The sequence below is a fragment of the Sander vitreus genome, chromosome 11 (genome assembly GCF_031162955.1).
Source record: "Sander vitreus isolate 19-12246 chromosome 11, sanVit1, whole genome shotgun sequence".
Classification (NCBI taxonomy): Eukaryota; Metazoa; Chordata; class Actinopteri; order Perciformes; family Percidae; genus Sander; species Sander vitreus.
This window is the reverse complement of record NC_135865.1, coordinates 20,743,390-20,770,967: the sequence shown is the minus strand read 5'-3', so window position 1 is coordinate 20,770,967 and position 27,578 is coordinate 20,743,390. Positions and strand designations below refer to the sequence as shown.

At 39.2% G+C, this 27,578-nt stretch overlaps 1 protein-coding gene across 1 annotated transcript; it reads left to right on the top strand.

Annotated features, from left to right (window-relative positions):
• On the top strand, window positions 1-27,578 carry impg2a (interphotoreceptor matrix proteoglycan 2a). Its single transcript, XM_078262908.1, has 20 exons — window positions 1-213; window positions 1,993-2,159; window positions 2,246-2,261; window positions 2,377-2,409; window positions 3,620-3,684; window positions 3,779-3,934; window positions 4,764-4,822; window positions 4,938-4,958; window positions 9,343-9,551; window positions 10,742-10,785; window positions 13,555-13,720; window positions 14,059-15,248; window positions 16,051-16,338; window positions 16,635-16,854; window positions 18,307-18,517; window positions 19,790-19,978; window positions 21,507-21,708; window positions 23,075-23,154; window positions 23,658-23,721; window positions 25,556-27,578. The coding sequence occupies exons 1-19, from the start codon at window positions 6-8 to the stop codon at window positions 23,698-23,700; spliced, it is 3,567 nt and encodes a 1,188-aa protein (XP_078119034.1). The 5' UTR covers window positions 1-5; the 3' UTR covers window positions 23,701-23,721; window positions 25,556-27,578.

Sequence of the window (27,578 nt, the reverse complement as noted above, 5' to 3'; positions counted from 1 at the left end):
CCTCTATGGGTTACCTGAGCCTGCCTTATAGTCAGCAGTCTGTGGTGTTTCCACGGGTCATTCGTGTATCTGATGTCAAGGTATCTGATGAAGGCCATGCAGTTAACTCTCGACGGAAACGGAACATCTTTTTCCAAAGTGGAGTCAAACTCTGTGCACAAGACACCGCCCAGCAAGTCGTTGCAACCCACCTAAACTACTTTCATCTCAGAGGTAAGACCGAACGTAAATCAGAGTAGATCACTGTATGCGGATGGATATTTATATTGTTGTCATTGGGTTAGAAAAAGGGTGACAAAACACAAATGGCAGGAAGTGATGTCAGCAACAACAGCAGCTAACTTTTGGGATTTTGTGAGATTTTGTCCCCACTGTCCCATCCCCAAGGAATTAATTATCTAATAGACAAGAGTGTTAATCTTTGCTATGTTTACAACAAGAGATCCACCTGGGGTCAAGCAGAAGAATGTAGGTAGACAACTGTTGGGACACCAGTTGCAATTAAGCTTTACAAGATTTACAACAGACTTTGGTCTACTTACAAGGTCAGTCTTTAGCCCCAACCGATGTTGCCTTGAGTGATATCACTCGAGTCATTTTTATCAAATTCTGCATAGCTCCCTGTGGAACCACAAAAGACTTCATACAACTTTTTTCACATAGGCAGTGGTAATCCCAAAGACCAGTAGACTTTGATGTATGAAATTGGCGGAGTTCCCCTTTAAACCTCTGAAACCGCCCAAGTCTATGGGGTGTTTGTACTTTACTTAGAAGAAGAAGACATACTTTAATGTTGTTATTTTACACATTACACACACGCAGTAACAGGACTTATACACATGCATTAAGGCGAGAAGTCAGAGCATCTTGCTCAAGGGCACGGCTGCTTTTCACCTTTCCAGCTACCAGTCCACACTTGTACAGGGACTTGCACTGCACCAAGTCCCCACAGTCTGAGCTACTGCAGCCCCAAAAGCTACTGCTGAAACATAAACATTACATAAAAAAATAAAATAAATATATATATCTGTGATAAGTCAGAGTAAAAGCGACACAGTTTCTAATGAAACTGTGTTGCTGTGTTTTTTTAATATACTTTAAGCATCACATACTAAATTTAAACTTTTACTTTTGATACTTTAAGTTTTTATTTTGCAGTATATACTTTAATACTTAAGTACAATTATGAGTGTAGAACGTTTACTTTTAAAGGAGTATTTTTTACATTGTGATATTGCTACTTTTACATAAGTAAAGAATCTAAATACTTCTTCCATCACCGTTAGATATATCTAGGGGTAAGTGAGAAAATGTGTTTTTTGTTGTTGTGAATTGACACCTCAAAAACACATGCAGTGCAGCACAGGTGGGCTGCAGTTGCGAAGCAATATATTCAAGAGAGAAGAAACATTTTCATCTGTTATTGCTTAAAAAACACACTGTAATGTATGTGCGTGTGAGGGGTGCTGAGATCAATGTGTGATTCCTGTCAGTGAACTCCTGAGCAGGCAGACGTAGACAAAGACATTCTTGTTGGTGCCAACAGACAGTCTGTGAATGTCTGTAGAAGGTGAAAAGTTGAGATTTGTTATGTAAGATAGATTTGGATTTGGACGTGACCACTGGTCTCACAGAGTGTTGATTAGGGAAGAAGACTGGAGCATATGGTTGTCCACCACCTTTGGATCAGTGCCCAGTAGGCTGACTCATGTCAGAGAGTTATGTCATGAAGTTTATATGGCAAAGGACACGGATTAGCTTTGGCCTCAGAACTTCCTGCTTATAATATAAAGATCTACAATTGTTTGAATGAATTAACGATGATTGTATTCCCCTGCTAATGAGCCAACAGAGTGCTCTTTGTTGCAGAGAAGAAACCTCCACAGGAATTAAATTTGAAGTGTCAACCTAACCAAAATAATTTGGAAAACACTACTATGGAACAAGTTCTGCAAGCTTGTGTTTCAAAGTGTCTTTCTTTGGTCTGTTTAGTGTGCCAGGAGACCATATGGGAGGCTTTCAAGATATTTTGGGACCGCCTCCCAGAGCAAGAAGAGTACGAAAGCTGGATGAGCCAATGCCAGGAGGGCACAGTCACAGCACAATATATTGGCAGCTACTTTAGCCAATCAGAGGAGCATCAGGCTCTGGTTAAAAAGGTTAGTGGCTGACTAATGTTTTAATAAAAAAGTATCTGTGAGCAGTGCAGAACATAATATCATCTCTGCTTTGTTTCTATTTCTAGAGAATGTTACTGCCAGGTTTGAAAAGGTAAAAGAAACATATTTTCTAACTCTCCTTTTTAGTCATACATATATTGATCTCATCATTAAGTCTGTGTTTTGTAAATGTGTCTGTTCTTCCCACTGTCTGTAGTGAGCCCACCAGGTCCTGGCAACATATCTGCAGGTAAGGTTGTCAAGGCTCTTCAACCTTACCTGTTCATATTCCCATTCGTCAGTTACCACACATGGCTTCAGACATCTCATGTTCATTTGTGTTTGATTTGTTTCCTATTTTGTTTTTGGTTTTAGACTTTAATGTTGACATACAGTATACGGTCCTCTGTACAGTATATGTGCTTTCCCTCTTTCTTAGTTTCAAATATAACATTGACATTATTTGGTCTTTTTTATATTATTTTCAACAAATCACATGAATAAAAAGCAAAACCAACAATGAATTAATCCTGCTAACAAGTGTTCATCTGTGTAGCCACAATCTGATATACAGTAGCTAATGCCTTCATGTTATTGTCATTCATACCCTTAAATTGAGGTTACATATTCCTTTATCAATGCTGTTACAATGTATGTCACCCACTGCAACACTATAGATCTAGAGTTAGATTTTGGGAAATACACTTACAAATTAATTTTCTTGCCAATACGAAGATTGATACCACTCTCAAATGTGAAAGTGGTATCAATCCTCTTATTATTGTTATAGTGTTCTAATAGTTGTAAGACAACAATTATTTCCATGACTTGAGGGCAGCTATATCAGGCTTTGGCTAAGACAATACTGCACTTATTAACAGAATAAATGAATGATTGGTTTTGTTTCGAGCATTTGTTGATTAAACAAAACAAAAATAATAATCGTAGCCTAATTCTTTGGATCTAACTTGTATCTCTACCCGCAGTGTGCGTCTGTATGCTTATTTCTATTATGTATAATGATTTCAGCAATGTTGAAACAATCTTCTACTGTTTCACAGCTCACCAACACCAACAGCCCCAGAAATTGTCGAAGCTCCTGAGCTAGGTCAGTGTCACTGTAAGCTGTAGGAAATCATGGTGTCTCTACTGTCATATAAACATCCTGCCGTATCTGTATCTGTGCACAAGCATTGTTGTTTCAGTTTCAGACCATTATTGTGTGTTTTCAAGTACATATTCTTACAATATTTCTAGTTTTCTATGCAAGTTAGTGAATCTTTCTGTGTGTTTAGTGAGTGAGCTTGGCTAGTAGGCCTAAGATTTCGAGTACTCGGGGTTAGGGCTGTCTAATCCATACAGCCATCAGGAATCACATCACCTGCCGAAAGATTAAGCTCACATCCACTTCAAATAAACCAACAGTCCCTTTTTTTGCACACATGAACTCAACCACCCAGAAGACAAAGCAAATGGAGAGGTGGAGGAGGCAGCCACTAGTGTCCCAGAGGTGGAGGAGAGTCCGGTGAGTGTACACACAGATTGTTTACAGATTCACAATGTTTTACTAATGTGCATACTTAACTTCTATATTACTGTATCTCTTTCTCATGGTACAGCTGGACAATGACATTGCCGTACAGCCTCCCACCCCCACTGGGCTGGAGCAGGTGGTGGAGCTGAGCATCCTCCTGACTGGCGAGACGTTCAGTGATAACCTCAACGATCCAGCCAGCCTTCAGCACCAAACACTCAGCAGACAGCTTGCTGAAAAGGTTCGTCTCTGGCTCCATCTCCTTCTGTCTGTCTCTCTTTATGACTCCCCTTAGTGCTACTGTATCTTGGCTCCAGACTGGACTCACAATATCTCCTGGTTTATGGTCTGTGATGGATGCATTGTTAGTTTTAATAACCCACACTTTAACAGCAGCAGTAGTTAAACCCAAACTGTTAGACATAACTTTGTTCTGAAAATACAGTGTTATGACGTGTCTTGGGAATAGAAAAGTTTTGCACATGCACAGGAACTCTACCTTTGGAAGCAATGTCAGTGGATTTACAGGTACTCAGAAAATTCTGTAAATTTGTTGGTGCTTTTCCCTGACCTGTTTTTTTTCTTGGTGGAGATCTACTATACACATAAAATCCCACACACTGCGAAAATACATACTCATGTGCCTTGAACAGATTATAAGTGTGAGTAGAGCAGAGGACAGTGTAGTAAATGAATGTAGAGAAGGAGGTATTGGAGGACAAGCCAGGAGACAAAAGGCCCTGGAGACCTTTTTTGTGTTCTCTTTTTCTGTTGGATTAAATAAACTAGGTCAGTGTATATATGGATTTTTTTTTTTTTTTTCTTAGGGCATAGAAGCAAGGCCTTGTAGACCAATAAAAAAGTTGACCACAGTGCAGTAGTCTCCCGAGGATAATGAACTGGGCCACACCACAAAAAACTCAAGACCTTTTAGCTGCTCTGAACAAAATTAGCCCTTTTGGAACAATAAATCTGATTTATTTTGCCAAGCAAGTTCATTGTAACCTCCATCAAAATAAGAAACCTCCAGGGGCTTGTTTATGAGGCTTGGATCATTTTTGTGCTTGCAGATAGAGGACGCTCTGGAGGGGCTTCCTGGATTTAAGAGCGTGTCTGTGCTGGACTTCAGGTCAGTCTCTCTGCTGTAGTTTAATCTTCTGAACAAAAGAACTGTCCTCACAGCATGACCAAAATTATCTCAACTTGTAACATTAACTGCATTTCTCTCTCCTTATTTTATGTAGGCCCCAGAAGGACACCGAAGGGTGAGTCATCAGTACCTGTGGTAGTTTGACCTTGAATATTCTTGTATTTAAGCCCACAGACCTATAAACCTTGCGTTAGCTAGATCTGTGTGAGTGTGTGTGACGTCACTTTCATTTCCCACTGTATTTACCTGAGAGTGTGGGCACGTGTTAAGGTCTGTCACTAGTTGCCTGTGTTAATGGTCTTAGTGTGGTCACTCACATGTTAACTGGGATCAGGATGGGTCCAACCAAGTGAGCAGGTGCTCTTCTATAGAGAAGATTATCGGGGCTTTACGAATTCACCAATCAGCCTCTGGTAGAGGGGTGTAAAACAAGAGGGTTAGCGTGAAAGGTGTGTGTGTGTGTGTCTAAGGCAGGGTTGGGTCAGATTACTTTGAAATGTAATCCATTACTGACTACAAATTACATGGCAATTTTTGTAATCAGTAACGTAATCAGTTGGATTACCCAAAACATGTAACGTAATTATTACTAAGTACTTTCTTTACTCTGAACATATCGGTTTCTCAGTACATATCCTCATATCAATCTGTTTAACTCTTTTCTCACATCATATTGAATGTTTAAAACTAAAAACATTCCTAAAACATTTTTCTCTTATCTCATATTTCTCTCTCTGAACATTTCTCATACTTGGAAATCAAATGAGTGATCCCAATTGTATTTCAATATCATGTTCATACAGAAAATGACTGAAAATTACACAGTAAGTTAGACTACTACCGCAGAACACTGCTGTATTAACGTTACCTAAGCTAACTAACAAGTCGAGTGATGTTACAATGAATCCCAGGATAACGTTACATAAAAAAAATCCAATATAACATTATGAGTGGTCGACATAACGTTTAGCCTAACCATCGCTACCATGATCAATACTGATGTGGCAAATGTAAATTTAACCTTCACTAAATGGTGAAATAACTGAAACCATTAGTTTATCATCATTGGACCACCTGATAGCTAGCAATGTTTCAATGATGCTGAGCATGTTCCTGAAACGTTAATGTTAACGTTCAACTTACCTCTAAGTGTTTCTTCAGATTTGAAGTAGATGTTAGCGCCGTTGACCATACTTGCACTTTTGGTTTGCACAACTTGCACACAACATACACATTATTATTCTCCACTGTCTTTAAATCGAAGTTGTGGCGATATTGCCAACTAGTAAACGCATTTTTCCCAACTGAAACGGGTTTGTCTTTCGATGTCAACGGCTCCTCCATCTTGAGTTTTGATTTTAACTAGGGCTATCAATCGATTAAAAAATGTTATCTAATTAATTACATATTCTGTGATTAATTAATCGAAATGAATCGCATACATAATTAACGGTGCCTGAACCGATACTTTTTAAGAAAGTAAAAAAAGAAAGAAAAGAAAAAAAAAAGGGTACTAAACAACAGTTGGTGGCATTAAAGAACGGCTTGTTTATTGCTAAGGCCATATGGTCAAAATGAAATGATTTAATAATAATGTATAACAATAACAATAACTTATTTCACTAGTAAATTGCTGTTGAACGACAAAAACAACAACCAGATAGGAAAAGGACATTTACAATAACTTCAAATGCACCACGAGCCTGTAGTTTACCAGTTTCATTGAACGCACCGTCTGTGTTGTTTCTCCGAAGGCAGCTGCAGATTGTTACATACCGGTGTTGAATCGTCTACAGTAAAACAATCAAACTTTACACCGTTTAGCGTTAGCTGTCAGCATTTTAACCGTGTTTAATCCAGCTACTAGCTAGCGGTAGGCTAACGTTAGCTGCTGTTGAGTATTGTGTTAACTAGCGTCACATGCAGCGGGGTTTGTGTTTCCTGTAACGTCTGTTTCAGAGCAGCAGAGATAAGCGCAGACATATCAGTGGCACCAGATTTTCGTCTGTATGCAAACGTCAATATGGAATGGATTAATCTGCGTTAATTTTTTTAACGCGTTATTTTTTCTCAGATTAATTAATCGAAATTAACGCGTTATTTTGACAGCCCTAATTTTAACCTTTTTCTTGTCAAGAAACTACTCAGGCAATTGGATGATAGTGACATCTAGTGGACAAATGAATCTGATTACATAATCCAGATTACATGTAATCCGTTGCTACCCAACCCTGGTCTCGGGCGCGAAGGTAAAAATAAGGTTGGTGGGTAATGGTGTGACTGTTTTTCTTGCTATTGTACTACCAGTAGTGGAAGAAGTATTCAGATCCTTGACTTGAGTAAAAGTAGCAATTCATTGTGATAAATACTCCATAACAAGTACAAATCTTGAAGTAAAAGTCTGACATTTTGGGAAATTCACTTTACAGAGGTGAGAAGTGTATGTAAGGCTGCAGCCGGTTATCTTAGTTTAGCATAAAGACTGGACCAACTTTATGTATTATGGGCTTTTTTGTTTTATAGATTATGGGCAGGGGGTCTTTATATAGCACTTCATAGTTTGCATATAATGTTCCATGATTGTCAAAGCAGACAGTAAAAGGAATTTACATTGGGCAGTTTAACCTTAACAATTCGTCATATTTTATAATTAAGCACAGTGCTTAGTTACAATCCACCCCTGCATTCTACAAATAAAATAAAAAGAGATTTTAAACACATTTCCTGCTCTTTTTGTTGTTAACCATACTTTGTATACTACATGACCATAATTGTGCAAACATATGTACCTTAAGTACACAAAAAAATATATTTATACCTTCCCACAGTGTTAATCCTGCATGTTTTTACTAACTGCAGATCACAGGGCGCAGCAGGAGTAGAGTTCTGTCTTACTGCCCATGTGTATGTGTGAAGCTAAAGAGGGAAAAATTGGATCTCCTTCTACATGCGGCCGAGTGCGGGCCGGCACGTGCTAAACTGTCCGCCAGAAACCCAACAAACTAGGTCAGAGTGGAGGGCTCCCAGCAGTCAAATGAAGGATGATATATTGGATTTTTCCAGGGTCTGGAATCTCTTGTGCGGTTTCCATGTTTATTATCATGATATTGATCATTCTGCTGACTCAACCGTTTTGGGGCCTATACAGTTGAGCTCCTGCATTCCAAGCAGGAGTAAATCACTCGAGTCATCAGTCATCTGTGATCGCTTAACAACTCTTTAACAGGTTTGACATTAAATCACACTAATGCCTGAGTGATTTCCATCCTCTTAGACAATATGTTATACTTTCCTATTGTAAAGGTGTGTATAATATGAATGTTAAATAGTGTTTAGATGCTACTTTATTGATTTCCTCACCACGTTTGGGTTAGAAAAATGAATAAATGAAACCCTCTCCTCTCACTTGACAACCTTGGACAAGGCACTCAACTCTTGTATTGCTCTTGTGTATCTGCACAGTGGCCACAAGCAGAAGGCGCAGATAGAAAAAGAGTAACAATGCTGATGTGATAAAACAGATTAGAGCAGGGGAATATGCCTGAATATCACAATATTAATAGAATTGACATTGAAAGTTTACTCTTTACCTTGGAAAAAGACAAAACAATCTCACTGCAAGGCCCTTAGTAGCTTGTGGGAAAGACAAGACATATATTTTGAAATGTACTTAATGCATATGTTTTTGCACAATTATGTACCAACAGTAAATGAAAATATTTTTCTGATAATAATGGATATATGATAAAAATCTGATATACATGCAAAATATCACAAAAATAATTGAAATTATGTTTTAATGCAATAAACTGTGTTTCACTGTTTCAGTGCTTTACATCAAAGAAAACTGTTCCCGCATATTAAAAAAACCCTTGATAACCATATTTAGTTTGAATACAATTTGCTTGGGATTGTTAATTTGGGCAGCATCATTTTGTAAACCAATAACAAAATAAAATTACACTCAGTGGCCACTTTTGTTTAGGTACACCTGTAAAATCTAAATAGCTCTTCCATAAACTCTACCAACCTACAAAGATGATAATGTTCCATTTTTGTTGACACCGTCAGATAGGTATTCATTTAACTATACGTTTATTATTTGCAGTGGTGTTGGACTGGAATGTATTATATTGAGAGGTGTTATTCATGTTTTGCCCTTTCCATTTACAAAAGTAATTATAAACACATTTGCGTATAATGCTGTCCAGTAGAAAACCAACCCTAACAAAGACCTCAGTAATAAACATATAGTTGAATGAACCCCTCTCTAACAGTGTCAACAAGAACTAAACATTCTAATCTTCCTAAATGTAGAATTTGTGGAAGATATGTTGTATTGCATTGCATTAAATGCTATACAGTATGTGTACCTCATTAAGAGGCCAGGGAGTGTATATCACAATATGATTCAACTAAATACACGATAATATTGAAATATTGCCTAGCCCTGTTCAGTATGTGGGCTGGATGTAACTACTACATATTGGTGTCTTCAGGCTGGATGGCGTGGTGGCGGAATTTGCTGTCACAGTGGTGGTGGAGGGAGCAGGCGTGAGCACTGAGCAACTGGACTACCTGACCTTGCAGTCAAACCGGGTGGAGAACTCATACCGTGAGGTTATGGAGCTCTCTACGGTGGTCTACACCATCAGCAAGGTCAAAAACGTCATCACTGTAGCCCTGCATAACAACGAGCTAGAGAGTGGTGAGACGATGGCCAGTGCATGACAGCTTATATTCCCTGCAGTGTAACAGAACACACATGCCACCATTATAGCTTATTTAATTGGCATGGCAGCGAAGTCGCTGGGAACACATTGGCAGAGGTAGTGTATGCAGTGCCGGGCAAACCTCCAAACATCATATCAAATAGAGACACATTAGACCCAGCACTGATATTACAACATACGCTACACCACTTGAGAAAACATTCCAGGGTTTTAATAGTCTCATCTGTTTCTTATTTGTCTGCTCTTTCTGTCAAAGAGGACACAGACATATAAGAACTTTCAGCTAAAAAGTGGGCCATTTTTAATGAACAAAAAACAGAGTCCTCAGTTATAGAAACTGTATTTATTCTGTGCGACACCTAAATCCCTGTCATTAAGTGGTCTGCAAAAGAGAGTTGAGCAAAACAAGATTTTTGAAATCTGAGTCCTCAGGTTTCTTCTGCTTTAGTTTAGTCCTTTATTTTGGATTTACACTCAGTGGATCTTACAGTTACAGTACTTTACCAGACTCATGATGGACTGTATATTAACAAAAAATAAATTGATGCAGCAGAAGTCATAAAAGTAAAACACACACTCAAATGCTCACGTAGGGGAGATATAAAGCACTGCATCTGTTAGATTTAGCCAGTCAGCAAGTAGGTTAGCTACCTCCTACATCTGGCCAGGATCCTTCCTCAGAAATGTGAAGAAACTGAATGATGTGATAATGTCTATGGCATCTCTTTATCCTCTATGGTCTTCCCTGCTCATGTTTTGGAGACAATGTGTATCATTAGTTTACTGTGTTAGCGAGCTCCCCTGGAGATGCATGCCATCTGATGCTGACATTAATTATAAGCTTGGACATGTGACGTGATGGCTAAACACTCTCATAAGGCTGACATGTGGCTGGGGAACTTAAAGGCACAGCTTGGCTTTGTTTTTACTGTTTTGGAGGTGATGCAGTAATAGCCTTGGCCCCACAGCAGCTGATTGAGCACTGATTTGCAGATATTTAACCCTGAAGGTAATGCTGTCAAAATGAAAGCTGACAGTACTGATATGGTATCAGTTAAAAGGGATTCTGCAGACTCCTGCATACATGATTATTTTAGCTATCTTGCACATTTGCATTTTGTGTGTCAGTTTGTATTAATATTTGTTTCCCCCGCTGGTTCCAAAGTGTCTGAGGTCCCTGAGTCTGTCAACGCTGCAGACGGAGCCGCGGTGAGTTAACAAGTTACTTCCACTACTATCATGACAACAGTCTCTCTCTGGGCTATCCAGCTGCTTTGAGCTCCACAAAGCTCACTCACTAAACCTCACTTTTGTTTAAGGAAGCTTGATAATTTTAGTATGACTTATGTTACGATAACCTGTAACTGGCTTGTGATGTTGTTCAGACCCACACCAGTGCAGGTAGGGGATGAGCTCACCAGCGAGGATGAAGTGAGGCTTTGAGGATTAGTTTGGCTCTTACTATAATAATCCACTGCTATTTTGGGGCAAAAGCTACAGTGCACCACACCACAGCGAGTAAAGAGGAGAGACAGCACATATGAGTTTGTTCAGACAAGTAATACCATCTTAATTCTGTCTTTATTTGTGCTGTCTTGTGGTCGACTGTGCGCTTTGATGGTAATCAGAGTTTGGGTTTCACTAAATGTGTCTGCTGGTTCACTTTATAGCACAGCTTGCTAAGTGATTCATTTGACTCATTATATGAGTTGGGAGAGTTTGGCAAACTTCTCATCAGTAATTGATTCACAGGCAAGAGTGCAGAGCTACTGTGACACCGAAACACTTTGCTACCCTGGTTCGGATTTGGAGCATTCAAATTTCAGCTCTTTTTTCTTTTTTTTCAAGCGTTCTTTGAGTTGATATTAGAAGTATGTAGTCTGAAGCGTGCTACCACAATAATTGATACAGGTCAGCCAATACATGAATCAAAAGGTATCATGCATTTGTTAATTCAATTTCCATTTATATGATTTATTAATAAACTCAAAGTAACAAGTTTACCCCCAAGGTTCACCTTTATCACCACTTCTGTTCATACTAGCTATTGAACCACTACTAATAGCAATTAGATCTAGTAGACAAATACAGGGGATTACAATTGGCAACAGAGATCATAGAATAGACATCATTTTATTCTTAAAACAATTAAACACATCCATGCCAGCACTGTTAGATCTAATCGGCCTGTTTGGTAGTATCTCCGGATATAAAGTAAATGCCAATACATATTTACTTTTAAGCCCTCATCTAATTTTACATATTTGGGCATCAAAGTAACACCTGATTGAGAAACTATAGCACCAACAAACAATGAAGTAATAATGAACTCAGTACATAAATATTTAGAAAAGTGGATGGAGATTAAGATGAACATAAGATGAACATATTGCCTAAATTCATGTATTTATTGCAAAATATCCCTCTCGCACCACCTGCAGGAATGTTCGAGAAACTCACAGCAATCTTCAGGAAATTTATATAAAAATAATGAAATGTCCTCGAATCCGCTTATCTCTGCTGTATCTTTCATTTGATACTGGGGGGCTGAAATGTCCAAATCTTTATTGGAACTATTTAGCAACACAATTGAGAACTATAATGTTCTATTTTTCTTTTGGAGATGCCCCGTCTTGGATGGACATAGAGTCAGGCTCCTTTAAGGTATCATGGCATTGGTACCTGTATTCAGCCAAGCTTAAATACTTAAGAACACATACTGCTCATCCTATAGTTCTTAATATGGTTAATGTATGGTATGAGGTAAAAGAATATATGGAAATATTGGACTCTCTGTCACAATTCAGCCCAGTGAGGGGCAATGTTGTTGAAAATTCTTGTTAAATATTGTAATAGCAATGAAACATTTATAAAAACATTGTTAAAATAAATAAATAAAATAAACTCAACGTAAATCTGGTGCACAGCTACAGTATGCACCGAGCTAAATACACTTCCTATAATGTTTTAGGACAGCAGATTACCTTTTAAGGTTTTTACTGGAAGCAACTGTGAAACTGTGAAGACAGTAGCGAGAAGAAACTAAATATCACATGCGAAAGGTCAACATTAATTAGTCCTTCTGGCAAGTACAATATGGTAATTAATCAAGTAAACATACACATAAAGTCCACAAGAGTAAAACTAAAAAGAGTGAAATACATTGGCCAACAGTTATTCAACAGTCACTAAGAATGTTGCATTAGCAACACATTAGCCTCAGACAGCTAGTAGCTTATAGAGACTAGCTTGGTTAGTAGTACGCAGATCATAGAAAAACTAACCTCTACTAAATCAACAATCCCAAAACAGCAGTAATAAAAAATAGTACTTACAGATAATGCTTCAGTAAGGAGAGTAGATAAAAGATGCTTATTAGTATTTATTTGGTCACAGATTTGACAAAATGGTGGCTAAAACGTCAGTTAGTCAGAGTGCACTTCTACATCACTGCAGCAGGGTAAGAAGTTAATTTTCAGATTATCTTAAGTTGCTTTAAAGACAGAATAAGTAAATGTAATTATTAATAGACACATTTCTTTACTGTGGGCATTCATTGAAAACGTTTACATCTACAGAACTAACTTCAAACTAATTTGCATTTAGTCAGTGCACTGTGACATCAGTGCTGGGTGTGGTTACACTTCTGACAAAGTAGACCGGACCGAACTGCTTTTTAGGCTGTTATTAAACTATTCTTTAAATTATGAAATAATAAAAAAAAAATACTTTTCAAATTTTTAAATTCCATTTCCTTATTCCATTTCACAATTCATTTGTTTTTTCGCTTTAACTTTTAATTTGAGATACAAGCAGTGTACCTCCTAAAAGTAAATGTCCAACTCACAGAGCAGCAGCAGGAGCTCTGATTGGCCTGACCTGTAAACACAAAACAGCTGGCCAATCAAGGCTCCTGTTGCATGTCACACTCCAGAGTGTGCCAAAAGGTTTAGATAATAAAGCCTGTTTGTGATGCAGATTAATGCTGATGAGCCACCAGAGGTCCTAATCCTAGAAGAGGACACCGAGAATGTCAAAAAAGACGACGTCCTGCCTGTGCCCTCAGACGACGTTGTTGTTCTGGAGGAGAGTGCAGTTGTGTCTCCTGCTCCTGTCCTGACCACTAGATCACCTGAAGCTGGCGGTGAGTGTTTATCCTAAACATAAGCATAGATTCACACATGCAATGCATCCCCCTATGTGCTTTTTCTTTTCACCTCTACCTTTTCTGTTATTATTTCCCTTTTTGTGACACTTGCAGTCTTGCACTTCCTACTGCTTTATGTTTGCACTGAAATTGCTTCTCAGGAAATGGACGGATGATTTCCTGTACCTCTAAAATCTCACTATGCCGATCTTAAATTAAATGTTTTGTCTGGTTTGCCTCTGGGCTCTGGAAAAAGGTAGCCAATTTCTCTAAAAAAAAAAAAAAAAAGACTAGCAGAGATTGAGTTGAGTTTCTTCTCGCCTTTGTTTTTCCAGGCATTGAGGAGGAGGGTCTGCTACTGTGGAACACTATACAGACTCCTGTTGTAAAAAAAAACCCACCAGAGGAGCTCCCAGCTGAGCTGCCAGAGGGCGTCGCACTGCCCGAACCACCAGTGGAAATCGAGGCCTCTGCTTCAGGCACAGACGACCTGGAGGTCTTGCTCCAACCATCTGTATCCACAGAAGAAGAAAAAGAAGTGTCTCTTGAGGAGATTGGCTCAGAAGATTGGCTGATAACAGAAGACGTCACCATAAATGCAGGTGCCATCTCTGAAGCTGAAACAGAGGAAGTTGAGGTTGCGGCAGTCGGAGAAGAACCTACTACGGCACCTCTGGAAGAGGAGCATCTGGATGAGGTAGTTGTGAATGAGGCAGAGATTCCAGAGGGGCTTGAGTTGTCCACAATCGCAACTGAGACCACAGAAAAAGAAGGCCCGCCTGCTCTAGTCTCACCTACTGCGGCTGTAGATGTAGCGAGTGAAGAATCAGAGCCGGAGGCAGGAGAAACAGATCTGCTTCCTGTTGGTGAAGACTTGGTGGAGGGCACAGAAGAAGAGTTCACAGATGTTCCATCTGCAGATGAGGGCATAGAAGAAGAGTTCACAGATGTTCCATCTGCAGATGAGGGCATAGAAGAAGAGTTCACAGATGTTCCATCTGCAGATGAGGGCACAGAAGAGGAGTTCACAGATGTTCCATCTGCAGATGAGGGCACAGAAGAGGAGTTCACAGATGTTCCATCTGCAGATGAGGGCACAGAAGAGGAGTTCACAGATGTTCCATCTGCAGATGAGGGCACAGAAGAGGAGTTCACAGATGTTCCATCTGCAGATGAGGGCACAGAAGAGGAGTTCACAGATGTTCCATCTGCAGATGAGGAAGTTAACCCCGAACAGCCTGCGGAAGACGCTAACATTAATGTAATGTTGACCTATCCTGAGGAACCTGTATTTGAAGCGGGTGGCATGGGGGAAGCAACAGAGAGCGAGGGACAAGCTCCACCTGTAGAGGAAGAGGGCCCAGCAGCTCCAGAGATCTCAACAGTGGATCTTACAGATGATGAGAGCTTACTGGTCAACATGAGGCCTGCCCAACCGACTACTCTGTCTCCAGAGAGGGAGTCGCCTTTCACCCATATCTCTGATGTTGCTCAGACTGATATCACCATCCCTTCACTGGTTGAGGTAAAACAAAAGAATTGAATTGAAAAATGTGGCAAAGTATCACGAAATACACATTTTTTTGTTTTTGAAATAGAGGAATCACATCTTGCTTTTCCTTTTAATGTTTAAACTTTAAAGTGCTCATATTATGCTTTTTGGCTTTCCCCCTTTCCTTTATTGTGTTATATATCTTTTTGTGCATGTTATAGGTTTACAAAGTGAAAAAGCCCAAAGTCCATCCCAAAGGGACTTACCATCTTCCAGAGAAGACACTGTTCACCAACTGCTCCAAACAGCTCTATTGTAGTCCAGCCTTTATTTCCGTGACGAACGTGTGTCACTTTGTAACACACGTTATAATGCTCGCCTAGCTGCTAGCATGGCACTCCCTCATACTCTGCGACTGACTAGCTAGCAGTACTTACTGCGCATGTGCGACTCCCAACAAAGATGGAACAGAAGTGAGATGCCTCACTCGTTAGCTAAAACAGAGAGCTCAACACACAGGGTGAAAAGAGGAGCTGCAGCAATGTGCAGTACAACAAAAAATATGGTGTTTTGTGAAAATTAAACCACATAAACCTATTCTGGTACAACCTCTAAATACAATTATGAACCTGAAAATGAGCATAATATGAGCACTTTAATGTTTTTTTTTGTGTAAGGTTACCTAAACTTGAATGATACTGCAGCTAAAGTGCATATTTTTCCATTTTCAAATGAGGATTTGTTTGTACAAATCTGTGGAAACAGTATCTAAGCTTTAGACAAAGTAAACGTACCCCAGTTAGAAATAGAAAGTCTCATCTTTTTTACCCCCCAGATCCAGACTGCTAACGAAGAATTGGATGATGCCACCATTGGAGATCAGGACTATGATGTGATCCATTATGGTTATGGTTTGATTAACCACACAGAGGAGGGCAGCACTAGCTTTCCGTTTGGTGTGGCACACGGCACAGACCAAGTCAATATCGCCATGCCTGTGAACCCTGGACGAGCACTGATGGTGTTCTTCAGCTTGAGGGTGACCAACATGATCTTCTCAGATGATCTCTTTAATAAGAGCTCCCCAGAATACAAAGCTTTGGAGCAACGCTTCATAGAGCTGGTAAACCTCTCACATTTACTTTTCTTGTGGTTATCAGTAGTCCCACTGTTGTGGTGTAACATCAAACTGTACTTTATTATGATGATTATGATTATTTTTTGGGGCTTTTCCGCCTTTAATGGACAGGACAGCTAGGTGAGAAAGGGGAGAGAGGGGAAGACATGTAGGAAATCGTCACAGGTTGGACTCGAACCCTGGACCTCTGCGTTGAGGCATAAACCTCTATGTACTGTGTGCCAGCTCTACCAACTGAGCCAACCCGGCCACAAACTGTACATTTTTCAATCTTTTCCCAGCTCGTGCCCTACCTGCAGTCCAACCTGAGTAACTTTGAGAACCTGGAGATCCTGAACTTCAGGAACGGCAGCATTGTGGTAAACAGTCGGATGAAATTTGGCAAACCTGTGCCACAAACCGTCACCAACACTGTCTATCTGATCCTGGAGGACTTCTGTAACACAGCCTACCAGACCATGAACTTGGCCATTGATAAGTACTCACTGGATGTCGAGTCAGGTAGGTTCTCACCGATATACACTGTAGTGTTTTTATGAGTGCTTTGATCAAGACAACTGTGATAGCATCAATTGTTGGAAGCTTTTATCAGATGTTTCTCAAAGGAAATATGCTTCTTCACTTTCTTGCAGTGAGTTAGATTAGAGAATCGATGCCATTCTCATGTCTGTGCAGTAAATGTGTAGCTGAAGCCAGCAGACGGTTATCTTAGCTTAGCATAAAAACTGGAAACAAGAGAAAACAGCTAGCCTGGCTCTGTTCAAAGAAAGAATAGCCACTGACCGGCACCTGTAAAGCTTTAGAGGAAATTACTGTGCTGGGCCAAGAAATATTCCCGCACATAACTCCCTGTAAAACTGCAAATGTTTTTTTTTTTGTACAAAGAAGATATACATTGTTAATTAGTGATCTATAGAGGTGCTAATTGGCTGATTTTGTTACCTTTGAACTACCTTTGGACAGGGTCAGGCTAGCTTTTCCCCGTTTCCAGTCTGTAGGCTCTGCTAATTTAAGCTAACCGGCTCCTGGCTCCAGCTTCATATTGAAAGTGCAGATACAGTATATTCATGAGAGTGGCTTCGATTTTCTCATCTAACTCTCGGCAAGAAAGCGTATTTCCCAAAATGTTGAACTATTCCCATAATGGGTGTCATCTTTCACTGAGACAGTATTGAAAAACGTGCTTGTATGTAAAAAGGCCTGGGAAAGCAGATGTTGAATCCTTGTCGTGGCACTTCTTGATCTCAAGAGGTGATTGACACGGTCAGCTGGGTTGAGATAATCAGGGCTTCTCTGAACAGCAGCCAAGTTGACACATATCATTAACTGCACTTTGACCTACTGATAACTTTAAGCACCTCTGCTTTTACACATTGTGTTATTATATTGCACTATACTTACATTTTGAAAATGTGGCTCTATTATAGAACCAGTGTGTCATTTTCTGTGCTCTTTTTTTTTTTTTAATTTCCTCGTGGTATCAAACTCCAGGCTTCTGTTTATGAGAACATCATTCAGCTTGTAATCGGCCATTCGTTATATCAGTCATTCATGCTTGTGTTTATGATCATGACTGAACTGTTATAATCTGTCTGAGTCATAGCTAGCGCACAATGCTGGATCCCAGCATGCGTTAGGGCTACATTAAAAAGGGAGGAAGAATGGTCTATGCATGTGTCTGTATGTCTATTTGTTTTGTTTTTATATTGAGAATCCTGTGTGTTTTTAAAAGGCTATTACTTTGTTGAGTTGAATTTGTTAATTTTGTATTTTATTTTTGGTGTTATTTAAAAGAATAGTTTGTAAAGTATGCTCATTTGCTTACTTGCAGAGAGTTGGATAATAAGATCGATGCCACTCTCATGTCTGAGAGCTGCTTCTTACAGTTTCTCTTTATATCTAAATATATATATGTATATATAAAAGTTACACTCCTGGTACTTTCATTTCCAGGTGACAAGGCCGACCCCTGTAAGTTCCAGGCGTGTAACGAGTATGCAGAGTGTAAGGTGAACAAGTGGTCGGGGGAGGCGGAGTGTGTCTGTAATGCTGGCTACTTTAGCGTGGACAGCCTGCCCTGTCAGAGTATCTGTGAGCTGCAGTCTGACTTTTGCCTTAATGACGGCAAGTGTGACATCATCCCCGGCCAGGGAGCCATCTGCAGGTGGGTGGGGATTAGGGGAAGTGATCTGCGTGTGTGTGCGGGGAAAGAGTGTCGGAGTTTGCAGGTTTACAAGGCCAGTGCTTCATCACAGAAACAGCTTTTCAATAGTTCATGCAGGAGGCCTGATTATTATCTTCTAGATGGCTGGATGTTGATTGTGTGGAGATGAGATATTCAGTGCACTCCAAACATTTGTTCCAAAGCACATTTTTTATTTGGCTTCTCATACTTAGGATGTAAAAATAGGCACTAGCCTAAAGAATTATAATTATAATATCATTACCAATTACACCTTAGTTGGCTACAAATAGCAATTAACTGTCTCCAAACATTTAAATTGTCTGGCCAAATCAAGGTTGTTAAAAGAAAATTGTGTCAACATTTTGAGTCAACACTCAAACCTTTGGCAGTTTATTATGTTAATTTAATTGTGCCCTATGGCACTAAATGTACTGTAGGTAAATGAAAACAATGAGTACCATTTGGGGAGGCATACTTACTAAGATTTATTTAATATTGTCATCCATTTTTTAGCTCCAGTATGCATATTATAACATTAACATTTGTTTGGTGAAATATTGTTCATTATATTGTATTTTATTTATTTATATTATATAAAATTCAAATGCTTACTTATAAACAATTCTGCTGTGTGTGTGTGTGTGTTTGTTTTTTTAAGTGTGTGTTTAAGTATGTTTGTGTATGTGTTTCCATGTCCAAACAGACATTTGCATGAGTCAATGTGTGTAATAACATGACGTGCCAATAATTCAAATATGTGACAGAAACATGTCCTCTGTTGAAACTGTTGTATGTGGTGCACTTTAAAATGAATGATTATGAACAGACAGAAAGGAGGATGTGTGCCAAGATGAGTGCTAACCTTTGTTTCACACCCTCTACCACATCATAAAACATGCAGGCAGCTCCAGATGCTGCTGGATTGTTGTTTACTTCACGCTGTCCAACCAAAAGTACTATTGCTCCATGGAGACAGGAAACAAACATTTGAAGGGTTGTTTTATTTCAAAACAAGGCATTAATGATTTAATGTCACATACAGAACATTATAATTGTTATTAACTATGTCAAAACACAATACATGAATTGAGGATTTGGTCATACATTTTTTTCTTTAATCATTCAACATATAATTAAAAACAGAAGAAAAGTGATGGGTATGTCTTTCTTCTGGAATCAGTCTGTGTCTAGTCTTTTGTTTTTGTTTCAGAGTCAAAATTAGAACTGACAAATGTTCCCTCGTCACCTCAGGTGTCGCGTCGGGGAGAACTGGTGGTACAGAGGAGAGCACTGTGAGGAGTATGTATCTGAGCCGCTGGTGGTCGGCATAGCAATTGCCTCTGTAGCTGGATTCCTATTGGTGGCCTCCGGAGTCATTTTCTTCCTCGCCAGGACATTACGGGATCAGTATGATAAGGATGAGCCAGAGGACCCCCTACGGTGAGAAAAACCACTCCATATGGCCAAACCTTTCAACAGCCATCCACGAGTTAGATCTAGCATTTAAGCCATGCCATTCTCACTCTGTCTCTCCATAGTTTTCAGATTTAGATTTACATGTTTAGTTATCAGTGAGTGACACAGTAGTGAATACAAAAGAACATAATTGTGTCCTTAACAAACAAATCATTGTGCTGACAGAAAAAAATCCCTTCTTTTTACTTCTTAAACTCTGGAGAACCTTCTTAGTGTATGTTGTATGGCCAAGCTTAGTTTAAACCTACAGAGCTACTGTATTTTAACTTTTAGTGGAGATATAAGGTGCAGCCTGACATAAAAAATATGTCAGGCTGAATTTACAATATGTGCACAAACATAATGCACAAGAGACCGAGAATATTTCTGTAGGATGTAAAGATGCATCCGTATGAAGTTGTATCCAAATAAACAAACATGTAGCCCTGGGTTTGAATATATATATATATATGTGTGTATATATATATATGTATGTGTGTATATATATATATATGTATGTGTGTGAATATATATATATATGTATGTGTGTGAATATATATATATATGTGTGTGAATATATATATATATATATATGTGTGTATATATATATGTGTGTGTATATATATATATATATATATATGTGTATATATATGTGTGTGTGTGTATATATATATATATATATATATGTATATATGTGTGTATATATATATATATATGTGTGTGTATATATATATATGTGTGTATATATATATATATATATATATGTATGTATGTGATGCTGACTCTCACATGCATAATAATACTGTATACATCCTATATACATATAATAACCTACATTGCTTAGTAAAATGAACAGTATGTGATGAATTAACCAGTCAGATTCTTTTTTTTATCAGCAAAAGCTGTTAAGTCTATTCTTGAAAATAAACAAACCATACTTTTCTGTCTGATAATGAACAGAAACACTTCAATTTAGTGTGTTTGAAGTTTTCGCTCCTCCATGTAATCCTTTTAAGATTAAAGAAGCCTGGTTACTTTCCTGAGGGGACAGAATAAGTTGAGACATCCCATGACTGTATCCTCAGTTAGATGGCCAAAATTATCCACCGCACCATCCCTTTACTCCTCGAGGCTTACAGCAGTAGGGCCACCCCTCTCTCTCTTTGCCTGGGTGTCTCTTTCCTCCTGTCCTGCTTTGATCCTTCCTTTACTTTTTCTCTTTTTTGCAGACACAGCGATACACAAAGTATCTGTTTACCATCTATCTATGTGTCTGTGTGTGTGACATGGTTCCAAGAGCAGCCCGTGGATATTAGAAACACTGCGTTATCCTAAGCCAGTTAACTGATCAAATATGGTGCTGATCTACTTCCAAAAAGCCTTTAACACCTAACACAATAGGCCTTCTGATAGCCTGGAAACTAAAAGGATTTATCCAAGGTTAATAAAGGTTAATCACCACTAAAGTCTTATTCACCGCAGCTCAGTTATCTTTTTATGTGTTGCTCCACAGTCAAGCAGAGAGTATACCGTCTCTGGAGAGGGCGACCAAGTACAACCCCATGTATGAGAGTGAAGCCACTACAGGCTACAGCCACTACTACCGCCGCTATCCTGAAGCTCCCGTGTACAGCAGTGCCAGCGCTGAGGCCTCCACTGAATTCAGCAGCGAGGAGATACGACACATCTATGAGAACAGTGAACTGACCAAGGAGGTGTGTGTGTGTGTGTGTGTGTGTGTGTGTGTGTGTGTGTGTGTGCTGCTATCTATTGGTTGATTTAAGAGATGTCTTAGCCACATGAAGAGACTTTGTTTACTATCCAGTGAAATTTTGTCCAGCAGTCATGCTAAGTTGCTGCAGCATAAATACTGGTTAGTTATTACAGCTGTACTGTGTGACTGGGTAAATTGACATTTAAAATAGGTAATCACAGGAAAAGTTAGAGGTGACCAGTGTGTACAGTAAGAAGTACTTTGATATTTTACTTAAGTAAAAGTAGCAATACCACAGTGCGGAAATACTCTGTAAAAGCCCTGCATTCAAAACTTTGCTTAAGTAAAAGTACAAAAGTATTAGCATATAAATATAAAGTCCCGAAAGTAAAAGTGCTCATCATGCAGAATGGTTCATCTCAGAAACATCCATCCATCCATCTTCATCCGCTTATCCGGGGTCGGGTCGCGGGGGTAGCAGCTCCAGCAGGGGACCCCAAACTTCCCTTTCCCGGGCCACATTAACCAGCTCCTCTCATTTCTCATCTCAGAAACATATATTATGTAATTGGAAAAACACAAGCCAGTATTTTAAGATTTATACATTCTGAAAAAAAAAAAAAGTTTTTGGGGGAGGAAAAACAAATATTTTAGTTTGGACAGACTTGAACCAGTCTAGTCTATATACACTACATTCCACTTCCGGGATTGCTCCGGTGCCACCCGAAATTCCCCTGGATGTCCCTCATTTAGGCCGGATGTCCGCTACCTTGGGCTATCTTTGTGTTGGCATTTTAAACTCTGGCTATGGTTAACTGCTCCTCAGATCTCTGCAGGGTAAATCAAGACATCTAGCTAGACTATCTGTTGAATCAGAGTTTTTGTTGCACAACCAAAACAACCTTTAAACTTACATATGTCCACCAAAACAAGTTCCTCCTCGAGGCTATTTTTGCGGAGGCGCCATTGCTCCGTACGGTACTTAGCGCTGCCCAAGCCGATTGTGATTGGTTTTAATAAATGCCAATAAACCAGAGCACATTTTTCTCCCATCACGGAATGCTGTGTGGACTCACTAGTCCCTCCTCCGCAGCACTGTCGAGGAAGGTCTGGCAATGCGAGACTAGAACCAGCCTGATACGGACGTACTCTGGGTGCCTTTTTAAACTTTCTTCATTCGTTTCACACACAAAAATCCATACTGTTGTACAGAATTTCAGGTGGGAGATGTGCCTTGCCGTTAAATAGGAAAGTCATTGGTGAGTTTAAAATGTCACGGTTTGATTGAGCCACATCCTGTTCAGTTTACTGTTTATCTGCCTCTGATGTAATGCTCCCTCTTCGACTGATACCATGTGTTTCTGCAGGAAATCCAAGACAGGATACGCATTATTGAGCTCTACGCAAAGGACCGGCAGTTTGCAGACTTTGTACGGCATCATCAAGCGTGAGTGCCTCTCTTGTTTTTCCTTTCATACTGCAATGAGATAAACACATGGACCAAACAAACCAGGGTATGAGGAAAAAGGGAAGTCAGTTTGAGATACCGGAGTCTGGTCAAGATTGTGCTGAAAAAAGGATTAGTTTGATTGTTGAGAGCTGGAGAACGACGAAGAGTTCAAGCCATGCCAAGCCAGTGTGGAAACAGATTTATCATTCTTAAATCTCCACCAATCAGGCCTGGAGCTGATACAATGAGACAGAAACCATTTGGAGACACAGACATTCCTTGTTCTGCCAGCAGTCTGGCAATAGCAGTGTGTCTGTGTGTAAAGTGGTTGTTTTTAAGTTGTACCTGGCTGTATATCACCGCTCTGTGTGCCATATAGAGATGCTTCATGCCATATAAACCTGAGTTAAGTTGTGGCTACTTGTTTGTGCAGTAAATAAGGTAACCAATTTACCTAGAAAGATGACATCTAATGTGTTTGTGTTTTGTATGTGCTGTAGTGTTGTGGATACCCGCAGCGAGAGCTCCTCTGCACACACATGAAACTCTCCCGTGAATAACAAGGTATTTTTTCTTCATTTAAAGACTGTGTAGCAGGTTCTTAATTTCAAGGGTCCTCTCAAGATCTTTGTCAAAAATACCAGCTGACCAACAGTATGTTGGGATGAAAAGACAAACATACTTTAAGGGTACTACCGTTTTTTTCAATCTGGACCCTATTTTCCAGCTCAATGGTGTTTTAAGCCCCCAGCGTCGACTTCAAGGCAGCACTGCGACCATCGACTTCAAGGCACCTAACCATTGCCTAATCCTAGTGCCTTCCAGGCAGCGCTGCCTGGAAGGCGACGTTGGGGGCTGAAAACACCAAACACCTATTTTCTAATGTTTAATTGACTGACGGGAACAACAATCTTCGACATTGGTCCAGTGTTAGGCAAGATTGCTGCAGTCGGCAGCGGCGAAACAAGCTACAATGTAAGTTAATAGGGCAATTGTGCAGCTTGTATTTACGTTCCCAAAAGTGCTGGTTTTGCCATTGACAGGCTCAGATTAATATTCTATAAGTGTCTGACAACATTTTGGAAGGGAGTTTTAAGGAGGTCACCCTTTCTGTTAAAGAGTAAGATCCTTTTTTAAACATAAAAACATCCACGAAATTGTATTCGCTAAAGCCACCAGACTCCATGTAAATAAACTGTAATTTTAGCATCATAAAATACACTTCAGTCAAAGTCGACAGAAACAAAATAAAACTATGAAACTTAGCATCACGACTTTTCCAACTTGATGGTTGGAAAAGTCTCCAACCATTTCCAGCCATCACAACTGAAATAAACACATAATTTACCGATTTACATGTAAAACTATGTTGGCTCTATACATGCTAAAAGTATGTTTTTTTTTTAAAAATGGAGTCTGGTAGGTTTAGCGTTAGCGACCTCAGAGCTGTTTCTGGTTAAACAGAAAGGTCTTAAAGAGGTTTTAAAAAGTTGTCAGACACTTAGAATGATAATCCGAGCCATTCAGTGGCTTTTAGTGGACCAAACTGACGTTGCACATTTGCCCCATAGAGTTACATTGCAGCCCGGTCTGTGGCTGCTGGTTACAGTGTTCACGGTTAATAATGGACCAATTTTAAAGATTGTTGTTCCTATCTGTCTCTTACACACAAAAACAGAAATAGGGTCCAAATTGAAAAAATAAAAAACAAAACTACCCTACCTAAATAAACTATGTATGAGATGGAAATAAAGTGTTTACTTCAGACTTTGAAATAAATATTTAAACAATTAAGTTTGAATGAGGCAGCTTTCATTTTAAAATGGTTTGTATATGGCTCATGATTTACACCTAGTAAGCATGGAAATAGATTTAAAGGAATCATTTTGGGAAATAGACTCATTTGCTTTCTTACCGAGAGTTAGATGAGAAGATTTACACTACTGTTATGTCTGTAGGTTAAATATGAAAATACAGACGGTTAGCATACCTTGGGAATTGGAATGCCTAACTGCCTGACTATGTCAAAGGGCAACAAAATCCTTCTTCCAGCACCTTTAAAGTTGATTAACACATTAGATCTTGTTTTGTTTTTATCCGTACAAAAAAAAAAGGTTAAAACAATACGTTGATTCTTTAATGGTTGGATCATTAGGAGCTCACAGCATATTGCTGCCTCATTAATCAAGATACAATAAGGCATTTCCAAGAGCTTAAGGGCAAATTCAATTTGCTAAATTACAATTCATTAATTTCAGACTTTTTTTAGACATTTTATTGGCAAAAACCTTCAAAAACACATGATAGTAGAAATGTTGTGTAGACTGTATATTAATATGTATAATACTTACAAAAAGGTGGACCTTGCATGCTGACACACTTTTTTTCTGCTTTACAGAAACATGCCTCTATGCTAAGTGAAGCTCCCTGTCAAGACTCTGCACTTTCTTCATCATGACACTCAGAATCTGGACAGTTTAAGACAGAATGTCATTCAGCACACTGCTCTTTATTTTCTGGACCAACGACCCCTCTCTGTCTCTGCCTATGTCTCTGAAGTGTTGACTGTTCTTCTTCCTTCCTTTGTGCCTTCTCTTGACTGGGTGAGCTGGTTGTAACATCAAGTGTTTACTGCTCATCTACTGGACGTCTCCCTTTTGGGGAAAACTGGACTGCATCCTATTACTTGAAATGTTCATCACATTACGGTCTAAAATAGTCCTTTTGTTTAGTGGAATAATCGGTTTGGTTTTGTCATGTCATATCTGTCCATTCTTAAGTAAGTGTTACTGTTAGGATGTTTGCTAGTTAAGATATACTTTTTGTCTTTACAAAGCTCAAATTTACTCTTCAGGTTTTCTCAGAGAGGCGCAGCGACAACTGCTCAAACTGCTTTAGTCAATGGTGCTATCTTGATTTAAAATGTAGTGGTGTACGATGACACATTTTTAAAATTTAAAAGGGACACAAATGGATCAACTCTGTATACAGTACCGTACATTAAAGAAATAGTTCAACCATTTTTGGAAATATGCATATTCCCTTTCTAAGACTTTTATGAGAAGAGCCATTGAACTCTCATATCTGTCCGTTAAATATAAAGGTACAGCCAGCAGCCGTTAGCTTAACACAAAAGCTGGAAACAGGGGAAACAGCTAGCCTGGCTTTGCCTAAAGGGAACAAAATCTGCCCACGTAAGTACGTTTATATTAAACAAACTAGATATAACATGTCAATAAGCATTAGAGATACTGGTAGGCGGATTTATCTATGTACACAGACAGTGGAATCAATCTTTACATCTGAATCTCTGCCAGAAAGCAAATAAACGTATCTCCCAAAATGTCAAACTATTACTTTAAGGTGGCCAAATGTAATGCTTGTGTATTATTACTGTTCATCAATTTAAAAGCAGCCTTTCACAATCTGAACTTTAGTCCAGCTATTTTTCTCATGGCAGGTGATTTTTCTGCCGTTTTAACAGCTCAATGAATCAGAAGCTTTGGTGTGTATGTTTGTAAATGTACAGCGTGGTAGACATGAGAAAGTGAAAACAGTGGTGATGGAAGAAAGGCAGAGAACATGAACCCTCTATAGCTATGGGATTCAGAAATAAGTGAAAACACATCTCAGTGGAAAAATGCTCTGGGGCAAGCAGGCCAGGGATTTGATCAAATGGTCTGCTTTCAGATGTCATATGTAATGCAACTGAAAGAACAGGTAAACCAGGGAAAGCAAGCTGATAAACAACATGCACTCTTTGGAAAGACAACCTCCAGCTGCGTCTCCTGCTGAAAAAACCTCAAGGTTACCAGCAATTCTTTAAAAAATGATCTGCCCTGTGACTACTTGTTTGGCCATGATCCTGCTCCTCAATCTGAAACCTTCTGACAGACTAATTCCAGTGTTTTCTTTGGTGTTCTCATATGTTCCTCTCTGGACTTGATCCCTCTTGTCCCCTGAGTGGACCCCCACAGCTGCAGCTGATTATGATCTTTCGGTTTTTCGCTTGTTGTCGTCCAGTGTGATATCCAAATCAGACACATAGATCATGTTTACATTACATGCTTCTCGTCTTCCGCGCTTATTTTAGAGGTCTACACAAGCGACAAACATTGGTAAAGCAGACCATTGTAACAGTGTCATGCCTTTTTCAGTCTGCATATTCAATTGTATTTTTATATGGATGCTTTTTTTAGTGTCTGCATACAGTCTTTGTCAACGTCCTCCATCTGCCACCTGGCCAATCATCCCAACATTGTAGATATTAGTAACAGTTGTCGGATGTAAATCATGTGTGTCTCAAATGTTTCAATATATGAACATATTCTTTTTATACTGTTTCACCATTTTAACAGTGTTATCATGCCATGCAGCTGTGTAAATTACTAATAACAAATTGTAACATGTACAAAATAAAG

What these genes read in the sequence shown, in the direction of transcription:
- impg2a (XM_078262908.1), top strand. Translation starts at nt 6, where the DNA reads ATGGGTTACCTGAGCCTGCCTTATAGTCAGCAGTCTGTGGTGTTTCCA. An exon ending in TAACAACGAGCTAGAGAGTG is followed by an intron (nt 9,552 to 10,741) that starts GTGAGACGATGG and finishes CTGGTTCCAAAG; the next exon opens with TGTCTGAGGTCCCTGAGTCT. An exon ending in GAGCCAGAGGACCCCCTACG is followed by an intron (nt 19,979 to 21,506) that starts GTGAGAAAAACC and finishes GTTGCTCCACAG; the next exon opens with TCAAGCAGAGAGTATACCGT.